Source organism: Parasteatoda tepidariorum, chromosome 2 (assembly GCF_982258835.1).
Source record: "Parasteatoda tepidariorum strain Cologne lab strain chromosome 2, Ptep-v5.0, whole genome shotgun sequence".
NCBI lineage: Eukaryota > Metazoa > Arthropoda > Arachnida > Araneae > Theridiidae > Parasteatoda > Parasteatoda tepidariorum.
Window position 1 is genome coordinate 128,323,713 of NC_141756.1, and position 20,715 is coordinate 128,344,427.

Genomic DNA, 20,715 nt, shown 5'->3' on the forward strand with positions numbered 1-20,715 from the left:
CTGAAGACACTTGAGGAGAGGTGTGGGTAAGATGCGTTATGTGCCAAATGTGAGCACTGTGCCGGGGGTGAAAGAGCCAGTTATGTTTGCAATTTCTGTAAATAATTTTTTTTCTTGTAATAAATAAATTCTCTACCATTTTGTATTGTTTTATCCTGTTTTTAAACTATTTTTGGTGGCTTTTTTGAAGAGGGCCCATATTTACACCCCATTTTTTCTGGTGCTTTTTTAAAAGATTTTTGAAAATCATCGTTTTTGAAATGAAATAATTGATGTTAATAATTGTTTTGCCCTCTCGCATTTAGGAAACTTGTTATAGTTGTTAATGAAAGATAAAAATCTAGAAATTTTCAAATTAAAAGTAACTTTATCCAAAAAACAAAAGAGGGTGCCCATATTTACACCTTTTCCTCTATTGTTAGTTATGAATTGTTTTTGCCAAGTTGGTAGATTAGTGATATTCGATGCACGAGTATGCCATGAAGCTGTATAGATGCATTCCGTAAGATAGTGTTCTAGAGTGCCCAGAAGGCCGCACGTGCAGTGACCTTCCAAGACTCTAAAATTATTATCCTTGCTTTATATGATGTTTTACAGATGAAAGTCACTGCCTATTAAACCATATTCTTTTTAATGTAATCTAAGCCTGATTCGTTGCCATTGAAAAATTATATATCTTACCCAAGATCTCTTTGAACCTCTGACATAAATTCAACCTTACACACTGGCCAATATCTTTTAAACGGGTTGTGGTGGCCTCTCCATATATAACCCCCCCCCCCCCACACACGCAGTATGCGCTTCTAGGTAGATCTCATAGATCTGCAAATAATGAAATAGTTAAGTTCTTACCTGAAGTACATTGAAATATAATTTACCAAGTTATGACGGGATTAAATTTGAGATATGGCACTCAGGATTAGTTTTTAAACTAGAATATAATGGCGATTTAAATCCACTGCGATTTTTCTTAAAAACATTCACTTAAAGAAATATAAGTTTCATAATATTTAATATGAACATGCTTGGTAAAAAAGATTATTTAGTTAAGTTTAAAATATTTTCACATAATATAATTAATAAATATACATTCTTAAAGGTGTCATTTTTTAAAAGTCTGATTTCATTGATAATGAATATTTTGAAAGGGAGCGATTTTACTTTGTGTTAACTACTAGTTTACTTTGGATTTTGGCTTACCGTGTTTGGGTAAGGAGGTTACTTTGAGTGCAGAACACCAACCCTTCACAAGGGGGGGGGAGAGATAAGATATAGGCAGCGCAGTCTTTACCAATGGTTTTAGAAAACCATTAACGCAATCCGCTATTTCAAACATTTAACTGGTTAGATTAGACATTTAATCTTGTTCTATTCAACTTTTTTTAATGCTATGATTTTTCTTCATTTCACTAGAAGCAGTTGGAGAGAGTAATTAATAAGATCTTTACTGACTTCTACTTTTAGGATGAAAAGATTAGAATTGTCGGCTGTGGATGAGTAACTGTCTTTATTTAGAGTTGAATACTCCATTGGCACACTCATGTGAAGTTCAATGATATTAGCGCCATCAGGGTCCAGGTCGAAAAAGATAGCTGTCAGATCGTGTGGTTAAAAGTCACTGCTGTCGAGATGACCTGCAAGGGAATGGAATGCTATACCGTGAAAGAAATGCTTCATGTCAAATTCTGTTTCACTTCCTTTGGTCATTTAAGATTTATGAAGTACTGAAAAAAATGAGTTCAGGTAAATCCATCATTAAAATTTCAAATGCTGATTTTTTCAAACAAATTATAGCACAGTTTGCTTAGGAATTACACAATAGAGATGTAATCCAGACAGAATTAGTGTAAATATTGATTTTTTAAAAAAAATTCAGCATTTGAGAATCTGGGTTTACCTAAAAAAAATTTTTTTTCAATACTTTAAAAAATTTATATTCTCAAAGGAAGTGAAACAGAATTTGCCAAGAAGCATTCCATTCCCATAAGTATTTTTATGACGTTATCGATCTTGGGGGCAGTTCAATTGATTTTTAGCCCTATAGCCACCACACAATACGACAGCTATCTTTTTCAACCCTAACACACCCACAATGGCGCAAATAAATTATACTAATATTGAGCTTCACAAAAAGGCAGTTTATGTATAAATAATTCCTAACTTCAGAAAGTGTTTTATTATTTCCCACAGTGGACTGATCCTTAAGACACGGTTCCCAGCAGATCACCAAAGTCAAGCGGTCAGTGTGAGTGACCACTTGGATTAGTCTGTCCAGACCATTGCCAATAGCCCATTGTGCAGCTCTAGAGCAACGTAAATGAACTATAACATCAGAAAGCATGAACAAAAAGTATTTATTTCTAACCACAAAGGAAACAAATACACAAAAAATGTGAACATAATTTTAAAAAAAAGAAGATCAGAGCACTTCGTCGGGCGATTTTTTGTCCCGTGCTTCGGTCCAAGCTTTGGCAATGGTTCTTTTCATGTCATCATCTCCGTCTTCATACATTTGCTTCATTAAAGTCATGAGACCTCCACTCGGATCTTGATCATCTTTTGCACTTGGCTTAGGTCCCCTAATGGAATACAAATCTTGTAACATGACTAATACTCATATCAATTTGGTTTATACCTTATTCAATCTGACAATACATACAGGGTTCATGCTGTACTTTAAAAATAAAATTCAAGTACTTTTCAAGGACTTTTTAAGACTTATTTAAAATTCTCAAGGACTTAAATTTTAGTAAAAGATAGACTAAAATTTTAAATAAAAATGTCTTGACGATAATAGTTGTTGACGACAAATGTTAGACGATAATAGCAGTCCTGAAAAATAAAACTTCCATTGCTGTGTAATCTAAGTGTAAAAAAAGCAAAGGGTGATTGACATCAAGTCAAGGATAAAATTCATGATGCATAAAAATGTCGGATTTGAATTTTACATAAGGCCTATTTTAAGCTAGGTATACAATCTCTGAATAAGCAAAGATCCGGACAAGTCATGAAAAAAAGAGGAACATTTCAAACAATCTATACAAAAATGAAAACAAAGTACACTTAAATTTATTTATAGTAACAATTCTACAGTTAGAGTAAAGAAAATAGAAAACATACTACTTAAAATTATTAAAAGATATTTATGATATGTAAAGAACAAAACTATCATTAACAAATATAATAAATAATTTTTGAATGTCTGTGGTAAAATATGATTGAAAAAAGAATCAAATAAAGCGGACAAAAATAAAAAAAAGCTGAACTTCTACAACATAGTCACTGGGAAGATGGGGGGGGGGGGGGGGGAGTGTTATATATAATACTGTAATATCAATGAGATATATAAAAACAACTCTGCCAGAAGATTTGTATTTAATATTTTTAAATATTTAAAGTGGAAGAAGCATTTAGACAGTGAAATTTAAAATGTTCTTAAATATAATTTTAAAATTTTGACCACTTCTCACTTCTCTATTAAAGAAAATTAATCAATTATTGTCCCAGCTTAATTAGTATTTTAAATTAATTACCGGTCAGTCATGTTAAATTAAAACAGTTGCCAACTTTCACCTTAACATCTTCTAATAGATTCTTCCTAACAATTTTCGTCACTTTGACTGTTTTAATTAACCAATCATACTTGAATTTATTAAATTTTTTTCAGTAGCATTAATCGTACGCACTTTCTGCTTGCCTTTCTATTTGATTAAACGTCATCAAATTTTATTTTTTTTAATTAACAATAATATATTTTCATAATATATTTAATGGTAGCTATGAAAATTTTTTTGATTTTGAATTAATTTTTGCAGTATATATATATATAATTTGACTGTTTTAATTAACCTGTGATTGTTTTAATTAACCAATCATACTTGAAATTTTTTTTTTCAGTAGCATTAATCGTACGCACTTTGTGTTTGCCTTTCAATTTGACTAAACGTCATCATAACTGAACTGACTAAAACGTAATCATAAAATAAATTTTTTTTTAATTAATAATAATATATTTTTATAATATATTAAATAGTAGCTACGAATTTTTTTTGATTTCATGAACGAATTTTTGCAGTATATATAGAATTACAGTTAATATTTTTTTATTCATTGAATTTAAAAATTTTATATTGCTTTTATTTAAAAGAAAAATAGCAATTTACTAAGTTTTTTAAACTTTTATTTGTATTAGATTTTAAAAAAAAATGCCTCTCAAAAAGCAGGTAAGGTCAATTACATTAAAGAAAGCATGTATCATTTGAAACACACATTTCAAATTTTCTGTCAAATAAAAATTTTACTTTTCAAAAGTAAGAAGAAACATAAAGCATTGTTCTACTGATGTTGGCTAGCATATAATAATCCCCTTTCCCGGAATTGTGCAGCAGGGGCAGCAAATGAGTAAAACGAATCACCCCATTAAAAATAAAGTTTCGGTTTATCTTTAGAAGTCCCCTTCTACAAGAAAGTATTATTCCATCATTTGCAACATGACGCTATTGACGAGACCCATGGCTGAACCAATTATTTATTTCACCTCAATCTTTCTCACTAGCTAATACTTTTCTTTAACAAATCAGTTAGGATTTAAAAAAAAAAACGAAATGTGATAAACTTCAGGGGCCCCATTGTCGGGCCTGGGCACATCCTTAAAAACGGATCTGCTCAGGAGGCTACTGCAGGGGGAAAAAGTTCCTTCCAAGTCCAACTACTCATATTTCTCTCTTTGAGTTAAAAGCAGGGAATACAATAGGGTCAAACTCAGAGCTAAGTCAAACCAGTATTTGCTGAAGACCAAGTTGACCAAAGAGGGAAATCGTGACGTGAGCAACTGATAAGCGTGGACAGCACATGTCATCATCAGAAAGGTAGGAAGATTATTATCTCGTACTTACGTTCGTCAGAAGTTAAACACAGAAATGCGGAAAATGGGGCGGTTTTTAAGTTTCAGATGCTTTTCAAGGTCATTTTGAATTTTTCAAGGATTTAACATTATTTTCAAGTACTTCTAGGGGCCCTTGAAAATCAAAATGAAATTCAAGTACTTTTCAAGGCTACGGGAACCCTGTACATAAGATCCGATATTCTGCTTCGCGATATAGCAATACTTGAACTCGTATAGTGTCCGCAAAAATAAACGAACCACCCTGAATAACTTTTGATCTGATGATCGGATCTAAACGAACAAGGACTCAATTTCAATGGCCCGAGGGGGTAATCTCAAATATGCTAATTAATAAGTGCACACAATATTTTAAGTTACAAATCAGACACAGTAAAGTATGCTTTCCCTAAATAAACATTCAATTTTTTTCCATGCATTCGGATTTCAGACCCCAAAAATATAGGGAGATCGCTATCTGGGAAATATTGCCCCAATGGTTCAGTCAGAAGAACATTCCAAAGTTTGGACCCCTTAATGCCAATTTTACTGTTTGCATATTTCCCATGTCTCAAGAACTGTTTAAGCAAATTGGAAATTTTTGTACACAATTATAAAATTTGTTTACCGAAGGATAATTCTATGTAAGAAACAACTTTTAGTAAATATTTATTATTTAGTACTAGACTAAAATAGTTTGAATTGTAAGATATACAAATGAGCAAAATCAGTCGCATAATGCTCCAGAAATCAAATTTAAAAGAAGTCTTGTTTTAAAAATTTGATTTCTCAAGTACTATTCAACCGATTTTACTCAGATTGCAATTCGAGTTTACGGCTATCGATGTTCTACTTCGTAGCCTTGTAATTATGAACCCAACCCAAAAGACATTAAGGATAAGTACGCATAGAGGCAATGATTTGAGATAGGAACTTGGAGGACTTTTGTGACCTGACAGATTTAACACGCACCAGTAATCATGTAAAATGCGGGGATTCTTTTGATGTTGTAATATATAGTTTTACAAGTGTAAAAAGTTCAAGGGAAAAAATAGGGTAGTTTTGTTGCCTGAACAACTGAAACTAAAAAAGAAACAATGTGCTTGCTTTTTTTCTTATTTTTTTTTTACACGGTAAAATAAAAAATTTCAAATAAAACTACAAGGATAGCATGGGTTCACTTGTCAGTTATTATAGCAGTGCTGCCAACATCATCTTTAAATAACAGAAGAGTCACTTATGAAAGTGATATTTCACTTTAACTATTTATTAAATTTGTAAGACGGCTGTTACATTTTATGTCCTCTCTGTCATGACGCATTATTTCAACTTATTATGAGATTTTTATTATTTTATGCCAATTAATTAAACATTGCACCTTAGAGTAGCATAATCTTGTAGAATTTTTGTTTCCAGAAATATTTAATATATTTTTTAGTATAAAATACTTGTGCGATTTCCCCTCTGTCACGCTTGGAATTCAACTAATGGCAAAAAAAATTTTCAATCAACTTTTTTTTTTTTATGCAAACATAAAAAAATAAGTTTAGAAAGACGAGTCTCACAAATATTATACAAGACAAGCCTAAGTGGAAATCTCATCAACTGCATTCATTTAATAAACTAAAATTCATCAACTTTTGATTTGCTATAACAGGATGTGAAAATGACCTAAAATTTAAATTTCACTAAAGACAGATCATCTGACATTATAGAATGAATTATAAAATTATAATAATATTTTTTTTTTACTAGCCATGTTTCATCATGTTCAAGTAGTTAGCGAGTATTGTGGCTGTTTTACTTGCATAAAAATAAGGTGACTTTATAAAATTAACATCAATTTGCTGTTTCACTAGGTTATTCTAAGCTTAAGAAGCACTTAAGCAGTTAAAAATTAATAACACAATTTAAATTCAATTGCCAAATATATCATTTTAGGCATTTCTGTACAGCCCCCACGGCAGAAACGCAGCAACAAGACTTCATTGTCTCAGAACGTTACAGCGTTCTTGCAGAAGGATTTTCTATAGAAATTTCTCTTTTCTATAGAAATTTACACATAGTATATGAATTGTGCACTTAGATATTCACTTTTCAACGCGCTCAATTTACGTCAATAGTAAAGTAAATCGATGCAATGCTTCGATTGAATTTTTGGCAGTTACTGATATTGATTTTCACTTAGTTTTTAAATATTACAATATATTTCAAACACTATGGAAAATTCGAAGTGAGCATTTGAGTATTTACTTTTTAAGGCAATGATTCTATCGAATTTCTCGCAGTTATTGTTTACTTCAGAGATTTTAAATCAGATATCTTTGATACAATATTATTTATTACAACAACCTAATCTGAAAACAAAGCACGTATTCGAGCAACCCCTTTTTCGAGCAGTCCGATTCATGTGATTCCATCGTCAATCTTTTTTTTGCAACGGATTTCGCGATTTTTTATCGTGATGATTATTTACAAAATGCGAGAGTCTCCATCATATTATAAAAAAGCCATTTCCATCACATTATAAAAAAGCTATTACTTGTTCAATTAAAAATATTAGAAGTTTTTTTCGTTCTAAACACAGTGCTTTTGTTATCTTAAATTAGTAACATATATGATTTACCATTAAAAGTATCACTCAGAAAGATATCGGCAGATAGCTAAACAAAAGAAATTCTGCCAAAGGGCCGTACAGAAGTGAAAAGGTAGGAGCACATCATAACGATTGATTGCTTGGAAACCTGTGGCTCTCCTCTGCTACTATGAGCGCTCTTGACTTGTACTATTCTTTCATTAAACTTTCTAATAATGGGTGTCAAAAATTTCATTAAAATAGGCTCGGATAAAAATGCTTACTTGGGTTCTTTAGCTTTCTTCTCAGTTTCTGTTATGTACGACCAATGTTGGGATGAAGATTTTTTCAAAAATACTACAACCATGTCAGTTTTAACCTATGTATCAGATACAGAATTAAGAAAAGAACAATTGTAAAATCAAATAATATATATTAAAATTAAGCTAGTCAAAATCCTTTTTTCAATATTTTCCATAATGTTCATTTTTATTTATTATTCTCGATAGATATCTCTAAACCAGAAAGCATATCTGCACACCTCATGCAATCTCAGCAAGGTTTTTTTTCTACAATATTTTTATTTTAATAGCAAGCATACAATAATTTTAGCATTAAAAGGTGGTTAAAGAAACACATAACATATTTTAAATGCAAGTTTAGTGTGTGTGGAAGTGACGTATAATAAAAATTAATAAATTTTGATGCAAACAGAATATTTTTTGCATGTACAGATATTTACAAAATTTTTCAGCATGAAACTATCCACAATTTATAATAATTCAGTACATAAGTCTTCAATATCTTCAGTTTCACTTAAGGTGGCCCGTAAATAATATTTTATCCGAACAGTGCTCTTTATAAAATTCATTTATCATATTTTCTTTAAACCAACATCCAAAATTAAATGTTGGAATAACATTGTTCGTTTTGAATTGGCATTATTATTTTAAAAGATATTCAGCATTCGATAACGAGTGACCGCAAATGCAAAATTTTTTGTTGCATACTTCTTCAGAAAAAAATTAGATAAAATTCTTTAAATTTTATTCTTTTTTTTCTTATTCGAAATTAAAATATTTAAAAAATTCTAATCTAACCACACGGTTGCTTCATTTATATTAGTTAATTTTTTGTTTTTTACAACAAGGCAATTCCATGGTGCTGGATGTAAAAAATGAACTTAAAATTTCCTTGAAAAAATCTCTCATGAAACCTAAGCTAAGTTTAAAATCATTAAATTTTTATATCAAATATTTAGCACATCATAACCTATAAAAAAAAATTGTTTATAATAAGTTCATTCAATTTATTTGCAATTTAGATGTAAACCTGACCAAATTTAGAAGCTGATAATTGAATAAAAGACTTCTATGCAGTTTTTAACCTGTAAAATATGATATACAACTAATTTGAAATTTTAGACTTCAGGGTTGAAAGTAAACTTTTCAAGTTGGATAAAAATTTAACTTAATGATAACCATTATAACGACTGTTTTAATTGCTTTAATTCTAATCTAAATATTACAGACAATATTTTTAAATTATATAGCTTCTTAAAATTTAAATTGTCCCCTATTTCCTGCTGGAATAGATGGATTTTATAGCATTTTCCATCTTGTATAAAAGTTAGTTGAAAAATCACTAATTTTAATTGTGCTATGTATATTAACAGCAATGTAAATAGAAATCATATTTAAGTAATATTGCCATAAATAAAATAATTTTAAATATCCTGGAATAAAAAAGTTGTTTAGTTGTCTATTAGTGAAATTGCTTTTTAAAATTCCTTACTCACAATAAAAAATTTCAAATGATATAGCCCATCATTTAACGGTCTTAAACTTATTGAAAATTGATATTTTATAAATAATTACTTCTAAATCTTCAGTTTTATCCTTGAAAATAATAGACTGTTTGCACAATAACACAAACCATTAAAATTGCAATAGTTCTCATGTTTTAAACATTGTGGTTTTTAATAAACTTAAGATAACTTTGAAAAGAAAATCAACTCAAAGCTGATCTTTTCAAAGTGGTTGAGCATGTGATTCAATCTTCTTTGCTTTATTGAAAAAAATCTTGTTAATTTTTTTTTTTTTTACCCTGCAAAGTATTGATAAAAGAAATTTCACTTTTTATCACTTTTAACTAAAAGATCAAAATTTCATATTTTCTCTGACATACCGGTCTTAGTTTAAAATAATATCCAGGCAATATCAAGTTTTAAAAAAAAATGAAACTATAATATGTTTTTACTTACTTTAAAATAACTATCAGCAGGAACAATTTCATGAAGTAAATTTTTAATGGATAACACATTGTTAGTTTTCTTTTCAGGAATAAGTATTTGCAGTTCAAATGATCTAAAAAAAAGAGAGAAATAATTTTTAGATTCTAAGTAACACTATATCAATGATATTAATAAACATACCCTATTTAAAACAAGCTTGTTATTAAAGTTAAAGCAAAAACAGGGCATCTGCTACATTTTAGATTTTCAAATTCATGACCAATTCCATGACTTAACGAAGTTACTATTTTCTCCCAACAAAAACAGAACAATAAATTAAAAAAGCATTATAATAACATTAATTGAAATAATAGGTATAACCAAAATTGTTATCACATTTATAGATTTTAAAAAGAAAGAGTTGAAGCAATAAAATAAGTGAAAAAAATACAGAAGCAAATATTTTTTTCTTTTTTGCAGAATTATATTCTAAAGATACTTTTCTTATTCATGGGAAAGAAAAGAAATAATCATGAGATTTCAGTTCTCATTTTGGAATAAAAAAGAATTGCCAATGACTGGCTTGCTTCAGCTAGAATTTTAAATTGATAAAATAAAAATAATAAAAATTATGAAATCAAAGAAGTTTAAAAGATAATTCGCTCTAGAAATGATGTTTTTACTTTCATTTTTTAAAAGAACACCATTTTTAATGTACATGATAAAAATATTTTATATTTTAATATAATATGACTGTGAGTGGGGATTTTGTTACAAATTCAGATACTCAGAACACCATGAAATCTGGAGTGTGATTCCATTTTAAAAATTAGCTTTTTCTGCGACCTAAATCCATGACTTTACAGGTGTGCAGATACCATATAATAAACATACTCTATTTAAAACATGTTTATTGCTGAAGTTTAAGCAAAACCGAAAAACAATTAATTATAAATTTCTTTTAAAAATTTCCTTGCTTTACAATACTTTCCCACTGAGTAATTCAAAAACAATTGTAAAAGAATTTCTCTCATTAATATAATGTTTTACAGTTGTACAAAAGCATTACAGGAGTCCTTGCAGCTGCACATTTAAAAATATCAGTTGGAAAAAAAGTCTGATATGTATAGACAATTATTATCAAAAAATCCAGTCAGTAAAATGTTACTAATGAACATATTTCAAACACATCTGTATCACGCACAGCTTAACATTTTTTACATTCCCCGCTATCAATATTTTCATTTAAGATAAATAAATAATATATATATATTTAAAATATCATTTTGTTCTATCTTGCTGATTCACATTTCTTTAAAAATTTGACATTCAAAAAATAGCAGGAGCATAATTATCATGAATAAGTCTTATAAACAATAGTTAGCATGGGAAGTAAATAATGAACAGTTCAAGAATTTTAAATCTAACAATTCAAAAATTTACAAATTAGTACTTTTTAATCAGTAATATATGCACATACTTAAAATCGAAACCACAATATAAAGAATACATATAGTTGTAAATGTACTTTTGCCCCGAAAAAAAAATTAACTAAAGGCTATAGAGAAAAATAGATAATGCAGACATGTGACACCTCAGACAAAAAAAAAAATTATCTAAATAGTTTTATGGTTGTTACATAGTATGGCTTTCTAATGGTAATTTTTTTCTTTAAAACAATTTTATTATTTGTTTTAAAAACAATTTTCTTAATAGAATAGTGAAAAATTAAATAAAAAAATATATATAATTAAAGTTTTGCGTGTTATATATACTAACGTAAAAAAAGTAGGTATTCTGAAAGAAAGTGTGTAAATTCTTAGGGGGAAAAAATTCAGTTTATACAGATTGTCCTTCTATGGAACCAACATAATAAAAAGCCATTATTCAAATGCATAATTTTAAATGACCTCTTAGAAATTAAAATGTTTTTAAAAATCTTTCAGCAGCACCTGAAGAAGAACCCTGGAAGGTCAGAGCAATAAGGAAAAACAGTGAAGTAAATATTTGAGTTTAATTCAGATTTCTTCTGCACTGTAAATATTTTTATACTTATTGTAAGTTAATCCTTTTTTCACATCCTTTAGCAACTCTAACAAAGACTACTTTTGTATTAAGTCTAATAAAAATTTAAACTAAAAAAAGAATTCACTATTTTAAGATGTGAACAAATATTTTATCTACAACACACATGCATATAAACTTAACACATTATTATTCTTACTTGGTGTCAAAATCACAGGTAACATTTTCAGCTGGATAATTATGTACACCACTAATAGAAACATAGATCTTCAGAAATTTATCAGATTGATCCCAACCTGAAACAAGGAGTAAAATAAAATATTTTGAATATTTAAAATTTCTTAACACATTTAAATACACATCAAAATTAATTTTTCTTCCAAAAAATATTCTTATTTTTTGCTTTAAAAAACTACTTTTCGATTAAAATGTAACATAAATTTCTGAGTAACAACAGTCAGTTAATTTATATATTCAGGGCCTGCACTAAGGACTTCAAAACTTTTAGCTAAAGGCAATTTTAACAATTTCTCACGATTTTTTTATCATACAGGGTTCATGCAGAGATCAGAAGAAGAAATCCGAGGAGTATCCAAGGAGTCCAAAATTTTAAGGACTTATCAAAAATTAAAAAACTTTGTGTAAAAGATAACTAGACAGTTTTTTTAAAAAAAAAATTAAAAAGCAGTTATTATAAGAAACTTGCAAAAATGCATATTTTTTTCTACCCCTTTTGAAATAAATTTTGACTTTGTCAAACTTCATCAAGAAAAATAAATAAAGTTACCACTTTTACACATAAATACATTTTCCAGTTTCAAATATTGTAATAAATCTTGTTTAAGTACAGATGTTAAAGATTAACACAAAAACCTACCAATCTTATATTTTTAAATTTATATAAATAAAATCTAAGGCATTTTATACAAGAAAAAAAAATCACAGTAAAATATTAATTAAGTTTGCTTGTAGCTCCTGTTATTTTTTTCTTCTAAGTCTTGCAATTCAATTTTTTTTTTCTTTCAAAATTCTTCTTAAACCATCAGATTTTGACAGCTAAGTCATCACTTAGTTTCTCTACTTGGACAGCAAATTTATCAGCAAACTTAGTAAGTTCATCCATGCAATGCAATCAATAATCTAAGGAGCACCCTGACTATGAATTGAATAATTTTATGTGGGGATAGTAGTTATCGGCAATGTCAACCTTCATCTATGAAAAGGTACACCACCATAGAATCGAGTTAACATGTCTCATAAACTAGGGAATTGTATTTTTGTAGTGGTAGATACACTACAAATCACATTTCACTTTATGGTTGGGGATGAGTAAAGGAACAGAGAAAGGACGTGGATGTTTTATAGACTTTGAGGGAAAAAAATGGGAAAATGTTGGAATTAATTTTTATTAATTCCTTAGACTAGAACACCAATATAAAGATAAAACTTAGGCAATATTATGTTATTGTCACAAGAAAGCTTTTTTTCTGTAAAATTATTTGGATGATAATATGCTATCACATAATCTCTGTTGGTACTTACATTATCTGGACCCATTGCTGGGGGAATTGTGGGCCCAACTCAAAAATCCTGAAAATTTCTTGAGTAAAATCATTCAAAAAATTAATATCTTTATAAATTTGAATCATTGAAATTTTCAAAGCATGATATTCTAAATGAATTATATGCAGCATGACTTAAATGAATAATTATGCGAAAGTTTACTTTTATCTCTAATGTGATTGATGATTTCTTGAAACTTTGGATTTCCAGAAACTTTCGGATCGCGGTTAGCGAAAAATCCAGAATTTTTTCGGAGCACAATCACTCCTGTTATTGTAATTTTAAATGGTTATGTGATGTATCTAATGGCTATTACCTTAATTCAATGAAAAAAATACAGGATTTATTTAGAAAAATTCCATTTGACCTTTTTTTTCAGGATGTGAAGGGGTATATATATATTTCCTTTCTTTTTTTTTTTGGTAGAAAAAAAGTCATTCACCAATACTTATGCCAAAACACAATTTGTTTTACTGAATACACAAATTTATAGCATTTGTTGAAGTGGCAAATGCTTAGCACAGCCTGTATATTATATTTTATATATTATCATTTATAAATGTTACTTTACAGAGGATTTGAATATCAACCCATCTATTATATCAATTTGAAAGATAAATTTTCTTAAATTGATTATTCACACTGCGTGCACTTACTTCATTTTAAAATTTTAGAAACATCTCTAGCAAAATGTTCCTAGCATAGTTACTAGTTTTAAAATCACAAAATGTAACTTCAGAGAATTAATAATTAAAAAAAACAATGATTTCAATATTTATTTATGTGTTCAATGAAAAAAAAAATTTTTTTCTTAGTGAACAGCAACTTAATTTTCAATACTAGCAAATCTTATATCCTTACATAAAATTAAGTAAATAAAATTTAAAGACAACTACAATTTACTCTCGATATCTCAAAGTTGTTAAACTTTGAGAAATAGGTAAATATATAAAGTAAAAAATAATAATTTTTCTTTTGACGAAACAAAGTTATTAAGATATCGAGAGTATACTGTATTAAATTTTAAATCAAATTCATAAATACAATTTCTGGATTACCAATGTTTGAACAATAGTAACAAAAGCATTTACAATAATTTAGAGGAACATTTTGCAGAGCATTTTGTTTAACTTCGAAATAATTCATAAGGAGAATAAAACTTAATTTACTAAAAAAACTTTTTTTCAACACATTTATTTAATAATATAAAACCTTACACCAGAAACACATTTAACCGCAACTGATAACAGATATATGAAATGAAAAATCATAGTAAAGTAAACCAGGGTTTATTATATCAAATAAAAATAAAGTAGTTGATAACATGTTCCTATTATATCCATTAATTATATTAAAAGTAAACAAAAAGTAATTTAAAGGTTATTTTGCAGTATTTTATCTAGATGTAAAAAAACTGGCATATGTTCAGTGCAGCTATAGATCAAGGTGTCATAAACAAAGGATGTTTTCTTAAAAGAGGAAGAAAAAAATATTTTATTCATTAAAAACAATCGTCATTAAATCTGAATATTTTTCATTCATTTCTTTTAAAAGTACAAACTATTTTCGTTTTTATATTATATGATTCACCTCAAATGTCCAAAATATTATTTTTATGAAATATATCTAAATTTTTGTGGAGCATACGAAGCATTCAGCAGCTTCAAAATTCTGGTGGAAGAGTTGCCATCCCTGAGTATTTCAAGAACTTTGAAAATGTATGCAGGTAAAAACACTGGTTGTTTATCTTAAAAACACTGGTTGCATCTATAATAAAAGTTTTGATAGTATTGCAATACTAAAGCTTAAAACAACTCTGTACATTTTTCATTTAACTGGCTAATTTACCTTTTCTCACAAAAGGGGACAAAAATATCTGGCAGAAAAACGCTAAAAAATTTACATATACAGTAGGGAACCGATTATCCAGAACGATCGGGACCATCGCTATTCCGGATAACTGATTTTTCCGGTTTTCTGAATCGCAACAAAAAACCGTTTTTTTTTTTTTTATTGTCAAACTCAACTAAAAAAAAAAAAAATATTTGGAAATAATCTTAAAAAGAAGAAAAAACAATGAAGTAATACACTAATGATTATTTCCAAAATGATGGTAAGGTAAACATCTTTCAAAAAAGAAAGAAAAATCCTGAAATCTTATGAGGAAAATTTTATTTATTTATTTATTTTTTTTTTTTAAAATGGCGGGGAAAATTTATCGAATTTCATTCCGGTTTTTTGGTTTTCTGATTTCCAGATAACGGGTTCTGTACTGTACAATAAATGATACTAGGATAGGAAGAGCAACCAACAAGTTGGTCTCCCTTATTGCACATTGTTCTGCATTATTACAAATGAATTTTACAATTTTAAAAAATATTTCTTTTTAAACAAAGGCCTAAAAATAGAGAACGAATAGGACTAAAAATAATTTGAACATTTACCATAATTCTGAATTTTAGCTGAATAGACATCACTACGAGCAGCTTTACGGGTTATCTTTTGAGCCGAACTCTTTGCTTCGTTTAAAGCAACTTGTTTCAATTTTTCGGCCTCAGTTGTAAGGATTCTCTTCACGTTAGGACTTTCGGTAAGTTCGGCAAGTCTAACGAGCTCTTCAGCATCTTTAATTAACTGAAATTAAAAAAAAATTTCTCCAATAAGTAAACTCAAGAAACAAACAGTTTTATAAATACAAACTTTCAAAAGACACAGTTAACATTTTTACAAAGAAAACAATATTCTCGAACACAATAAAACCTGTCGAGCTCACCACACATGTAAGTTGACCTCTATTATAAAAACCAATTTTATGCAAAATATTGAAGAAGAAAAAAAATCCTAGTAACCTGGTGATTTGCCTATCTTCTATGTTGACTACTTTAATTTTAAGTCAAATTTGTCAAGGGGTGTTATCAGGGTTTATTGAGATAAAAAGAAAGGCTTTTATTTAAAAAAGACTGTCTTCATAAGCTTTTTTTATTTAATTTTTCAAAATAACATGTATGGATCTGATTTATTTTATTTATGACCACTCAGTAAAATATGTTATATTGTGCTATGTATTGGATTGCACTAATATAGCAACAAAATTGAATATTTTATTTACAAGATGAATAACTTAACTCCTTTTTTCCCCATCCAATTTAGAACTATGGCATACATTACTCTTAACTTTAAAGCATACACATGCTATAAATTGCATAAGCGTAAAAAATAAGAAAAAAGGAGCAATGACTAAAAGATATAAATAGTTGGTACACTTTTTTCGATGCTCCGTCTACTCGCCTTAATAGATCTTTTATTCAAAAAAACATGGAATAAAACAAACGTAAATGAAAAATCCCACTTAAAAAAACATTCAGAATTTTGATAAAATAGACTCACTCAAACTTCAACAAAGAACTAAAACATCAAAAAACCAAAACATTTTTTAACCTCAATTGTTGGTCTGAGAGATTGTTGAGTATTATTTTATGGTGATTCAAGTCAAACTTTTAATGAATATGAAGTATTAAGATTGTTGCCTAAAATAAGTATGGTGTTGTGAGCAACATCAACAATTATTCGAGAAATAACAAACAAAAAAAGAAGAAAATCCTCACAGCTTTCCTATAATAGGACCAATTGAAGAAAGTTTAATAATAGGTAATTATTGCATAGTTCATTTGACATTCTACCTTAGACCATAGAATATGTTCAAATGCAACAACCAGGATATCTGCAACATTTTAGATTTTCAAATCCATGACTCTTCATGATTAATTCCAAGAATTTTTCGTGGCTTACTGAAGTTACTATTTTCTCCACAAAAACACAGCAATAAATTTAAAAAAGCATTATAATAACATTCATTAAAGTGATAGGTATAACCAAATGTGTTATACTATGCTATACTACATCTTCATATTTATTTACTTAAAATTTAAAAAAACAGAGTAAAGAAAGAATTGAAGCAATAAAATAAGGGAAGAAAATACTAAAGCAAAAAAAATTTCATTTTTCTGCAGAATTATATTCTAAAGATACTTTTCTTGATCATCAGAAAGGAAAGAAATACCCATGATTTTTCTGTTCACATTTCGAAATTAAAAGAAATTCACCAATGACTGGCTTAGCTTCAGCTAGAATTTTAAAAGATAATTCACTCTAGAAATGATTTTTTATATTTTCAATTTTTTGAAAGAACATCATAATTCTTATAGGACATGATAAAAACATTTTATATTTTAATAAAATATGATTGTGAGTGGGGATTTTGTTACCAATTCAGATATTCAGAACACCATGAAATTGGGGGGGGGGGGGTACTTCCATCTTAAAAATTGGGGGGTTAATTCCATCTTAAAAATTATATTTTTCGGCAACCTAAATTCATGACTTTACATGATTTTTTTTAAAAAATAGTTAAAATCATGACAAATTTAGTTTAATACCGAAGTACATAACTTTCCAGGTGTGCAGATATACTGAATATAACTCTTCAGGATGTCAACAATAAGTTATGTATATGTACCACATAACATTGTCTTCTGTGGAAAGTAAACATAGAGAAAAATTATATCATTAGTTGATCAAAAACATCATAGTAACATTAAATGCAATATTTTGGAAGAAAATGTGCATAAGGCATTACAGAACAAAGTTCTAAGAGGCAAGTCTAACAGAACAAAGTTATATTTTGACAACAACTTCAATTTTTACAATTCTGAAAACTTTATGGACATGCATTAAAGCAAGAGATATGGTATTTTCCAGAAACTTTTTAATGAATTTTCTAAACTATTAAACTAATTAGGTATGGTATAATTAAAACCACATTCATTAAAGACTACAAGCAAATAAATTTTCTATCAAAAATAGGTAACTAACAAGTAAACTAAATTATTAACTGTGATGTCTTTTTATAATTTTCCTTTCTAATAAAAAAAAAGTATATTAACAATGCATAGTGCTGTAATAGAGTTTAATATATTTTTCATCATGTTTCCGCAAAGACCACTGAATCAAATTTTCATAACTTACTTTAAATTATAATATTGTACACTTAAAAATTATACAAATACTTTTATTTTCAAAAAGAAAAGAAAAATGTACTGATTTTGAAATCTAGTGATTCTTGCACGTTTACAACATTCATCTTACTCGAGTATTCGATTTTAAATGGCGATAATTCTAAAAAATACTTTAGAGAACAGTAAGCACAATATAAAAGAAATATAACACAGAAAACAATACATTAAAATTATTCAAAGGCTGAAGAAAATTACACAGAATAAACATAGATAAATAATACAGAAACGGAATCAAACATACTGTTTCTGCTGATGACATTTTTCACTTAAATGTATTTGTTGCACCAATAATTGAAACTGAAGATTTCGTACTTCAATGTTACTGTTGAAAAACAACCAACAGTACGAACAAGTAATATACCAAACAACAGAAAAAAGCGAAAATCCAGAAAATTCTGGTGGTCGTGATTATTTAAGGGGGAGGGGGAAACAAGTAAAGCATTAACGCGCTTGTAACCTCTTATTAGGACATAAAGCCACTGTTGCAAACTATGACAGGCTTTTAGCTTGGATGGCTCAGTTTTATTAAAATTACTTCAAGAGTGCGCAGGTACTAATGCACTACACGGTGCTCTGGTATTTTCTACTCCAGAGCATCGTGATCTCGTCAAAAACGAATTCGCAATCGCAAAATGACCCAGTATGTTCTTCCATCATCATTGGAAAATTCTCACTAAACCTGAATGACGATTGCATCTTCGGTTAACCTGTGGGGCTGGTCGTTATCGACTATGTCAACCGTCATCTATGAAAAGGTACCCCATCATAGAATCGAGTTAACACGTCTTATATACTAGTGAATTGTAATTGTAATTTTTGTAGAGGTAGATACCCTACAGTACTCCCCCACCAGAATTATATCTGTGATAGAATTCGATGAACGGATACCACTAGTTGATTCACTGCTGTTTTGTGAAAAGCCGGGAGAGCTGTATTAAGATCACCGTACTTTTTGAATGCTGAATGTGAGAGGTGTATTAACTTCACGGTCGTAATCGCTTCTGTGTTGCCGTTAGCCGTCGAGTGTATGCAAGTTGACGTTGTGTGTGAACGAGACGAGACGAGATTGAGTAGCAACAGTGCGAGGAGGTGGATAATGTCACAGTCACACGTAGCAAGTCAACTGTTCAATGTGGACCATCCATCGAAGTGGGCGTTACTGTCAAGATAGACGTGTTCACATCAAATTGGACGTTACTGCCAAGGTAGGCGTGTTCATATCACGTCCAAAGGTCACCAATGTGGGGCTGGTCGTTATCGAAAATGTCAATCGTCATCTATGAAAAGGTACCCCATCATAGAATCGAGTTAACACGTCTTATATACTAGTGAATTGTGATTGTAATTTTTGTAGTGGTAGATTCCCTACAACTCATTGCATCTGCGGGAGTGCCCAAGTAATTTATTTTTTGAATCCTGTGTCCTAACTTAAAAATTGAAAAAAAAATTTCCATGAGGGTTCAGTGAATTTAAATGTTTGTTCACCCAGGGATCCATAATCGAAAAACAAACCCAACTGATAAATTGTAATTCACGCTATCAACACGTAGCTTGAAAATTTTCAACTGTGATTTGGCGAAAGATTTCGTTTTTGTTCTTCTAATTTTTCCCCATTATTGAAAAATTAATTAAACTGAAAACTCCACACTGTAAATATTGTCAGTTTTAACGTGATTAGTAATCTTTCTATCGAAAGACATGTTTTTGTCTATTTTCTAACATGGATACGAAAAAAAAACAGAATGTTCCCCAAGCAACCAACGTATGACTTAACATTTTGGCCGAGCAGTACATAAAGAGTTGCGATTCAGAGCTAGAGAATAAAGTCTTTAGAGAATCACGACTGAATTATTGGATTTTGAAACATCTTCCTCCTCTAATGAAATAGGGAAATTGATTGACATGGACATTGTGACAGCTCCGTCTCTATCGCCTCCAACTCCTTTTCCAAACACCATGCTTAAACCTCAGCTGTACCCAATTGTCTCCACTGCCACCAAAACATTGTCATAAATACTCGGAGTATCACAAACCCCATGGATCACAGAGAATCACAATACCACATGGGTTTCGGAGCAGCCCAATCAATACTATCCCAACGGGTTTCAGAGCATATCCCTATGGATTCCAAAGTATCCTAAATCCCAAGGAGCATCCCAATTAATTTCAGAGAATCCGAATAGCTTTCAGAGCCCTCGTATGGAGCTTCCCGTAAATTCTGGAGCAGTGCAAAGATACATAGTAATCCAAGATAGCAAAATAAGGTTTATTTTCACTCAGCAAAAACCTTTTAATGTAAACCTAAAAAGATTTTATATGCGGTTTACGTGTAAACCTTAAAACGAGATCTGTGACCATCTGC

The 20,715-nt window shown here is 29.4% G+C and overlaps 1 protein-coding gene across 1 annotated transcript; it reads right to left on the reverse strand.

Annotated features, from left to right (window-relative positions):
• Window positions 1-2,337: 2,337 nt before the first annotated feature.
• On the reverse strand, window positions 2,338-18,839 carry LOC107454727 (calcyclin-binding protein). Its single transcript, XM_016072002.4, has 6 exons — window positions 18,595-18,839; window positions 15,723-15,912; window positions 11,915-12,011; window positions 9,721-9,823; window positions 7,742-7,836; window positions 2,338-2,579 (listed from the first exon to the last, which is right to left on the reverse strand). Exons 1-6 carry the CDS (start codon window positions 18,610-18,612, stop codon window positions 2,420-2,422), a joined length of 663 nt encoding a protein of 220 aa, XP_015927488.2. The 5' UTR covers window positions 18,613-18,839; the 3' UTR covers window positions 2,338-2,419.
• Between the last annotated feature and the right edge of the window lie 1,876 nt (window positions 18,840-20,715).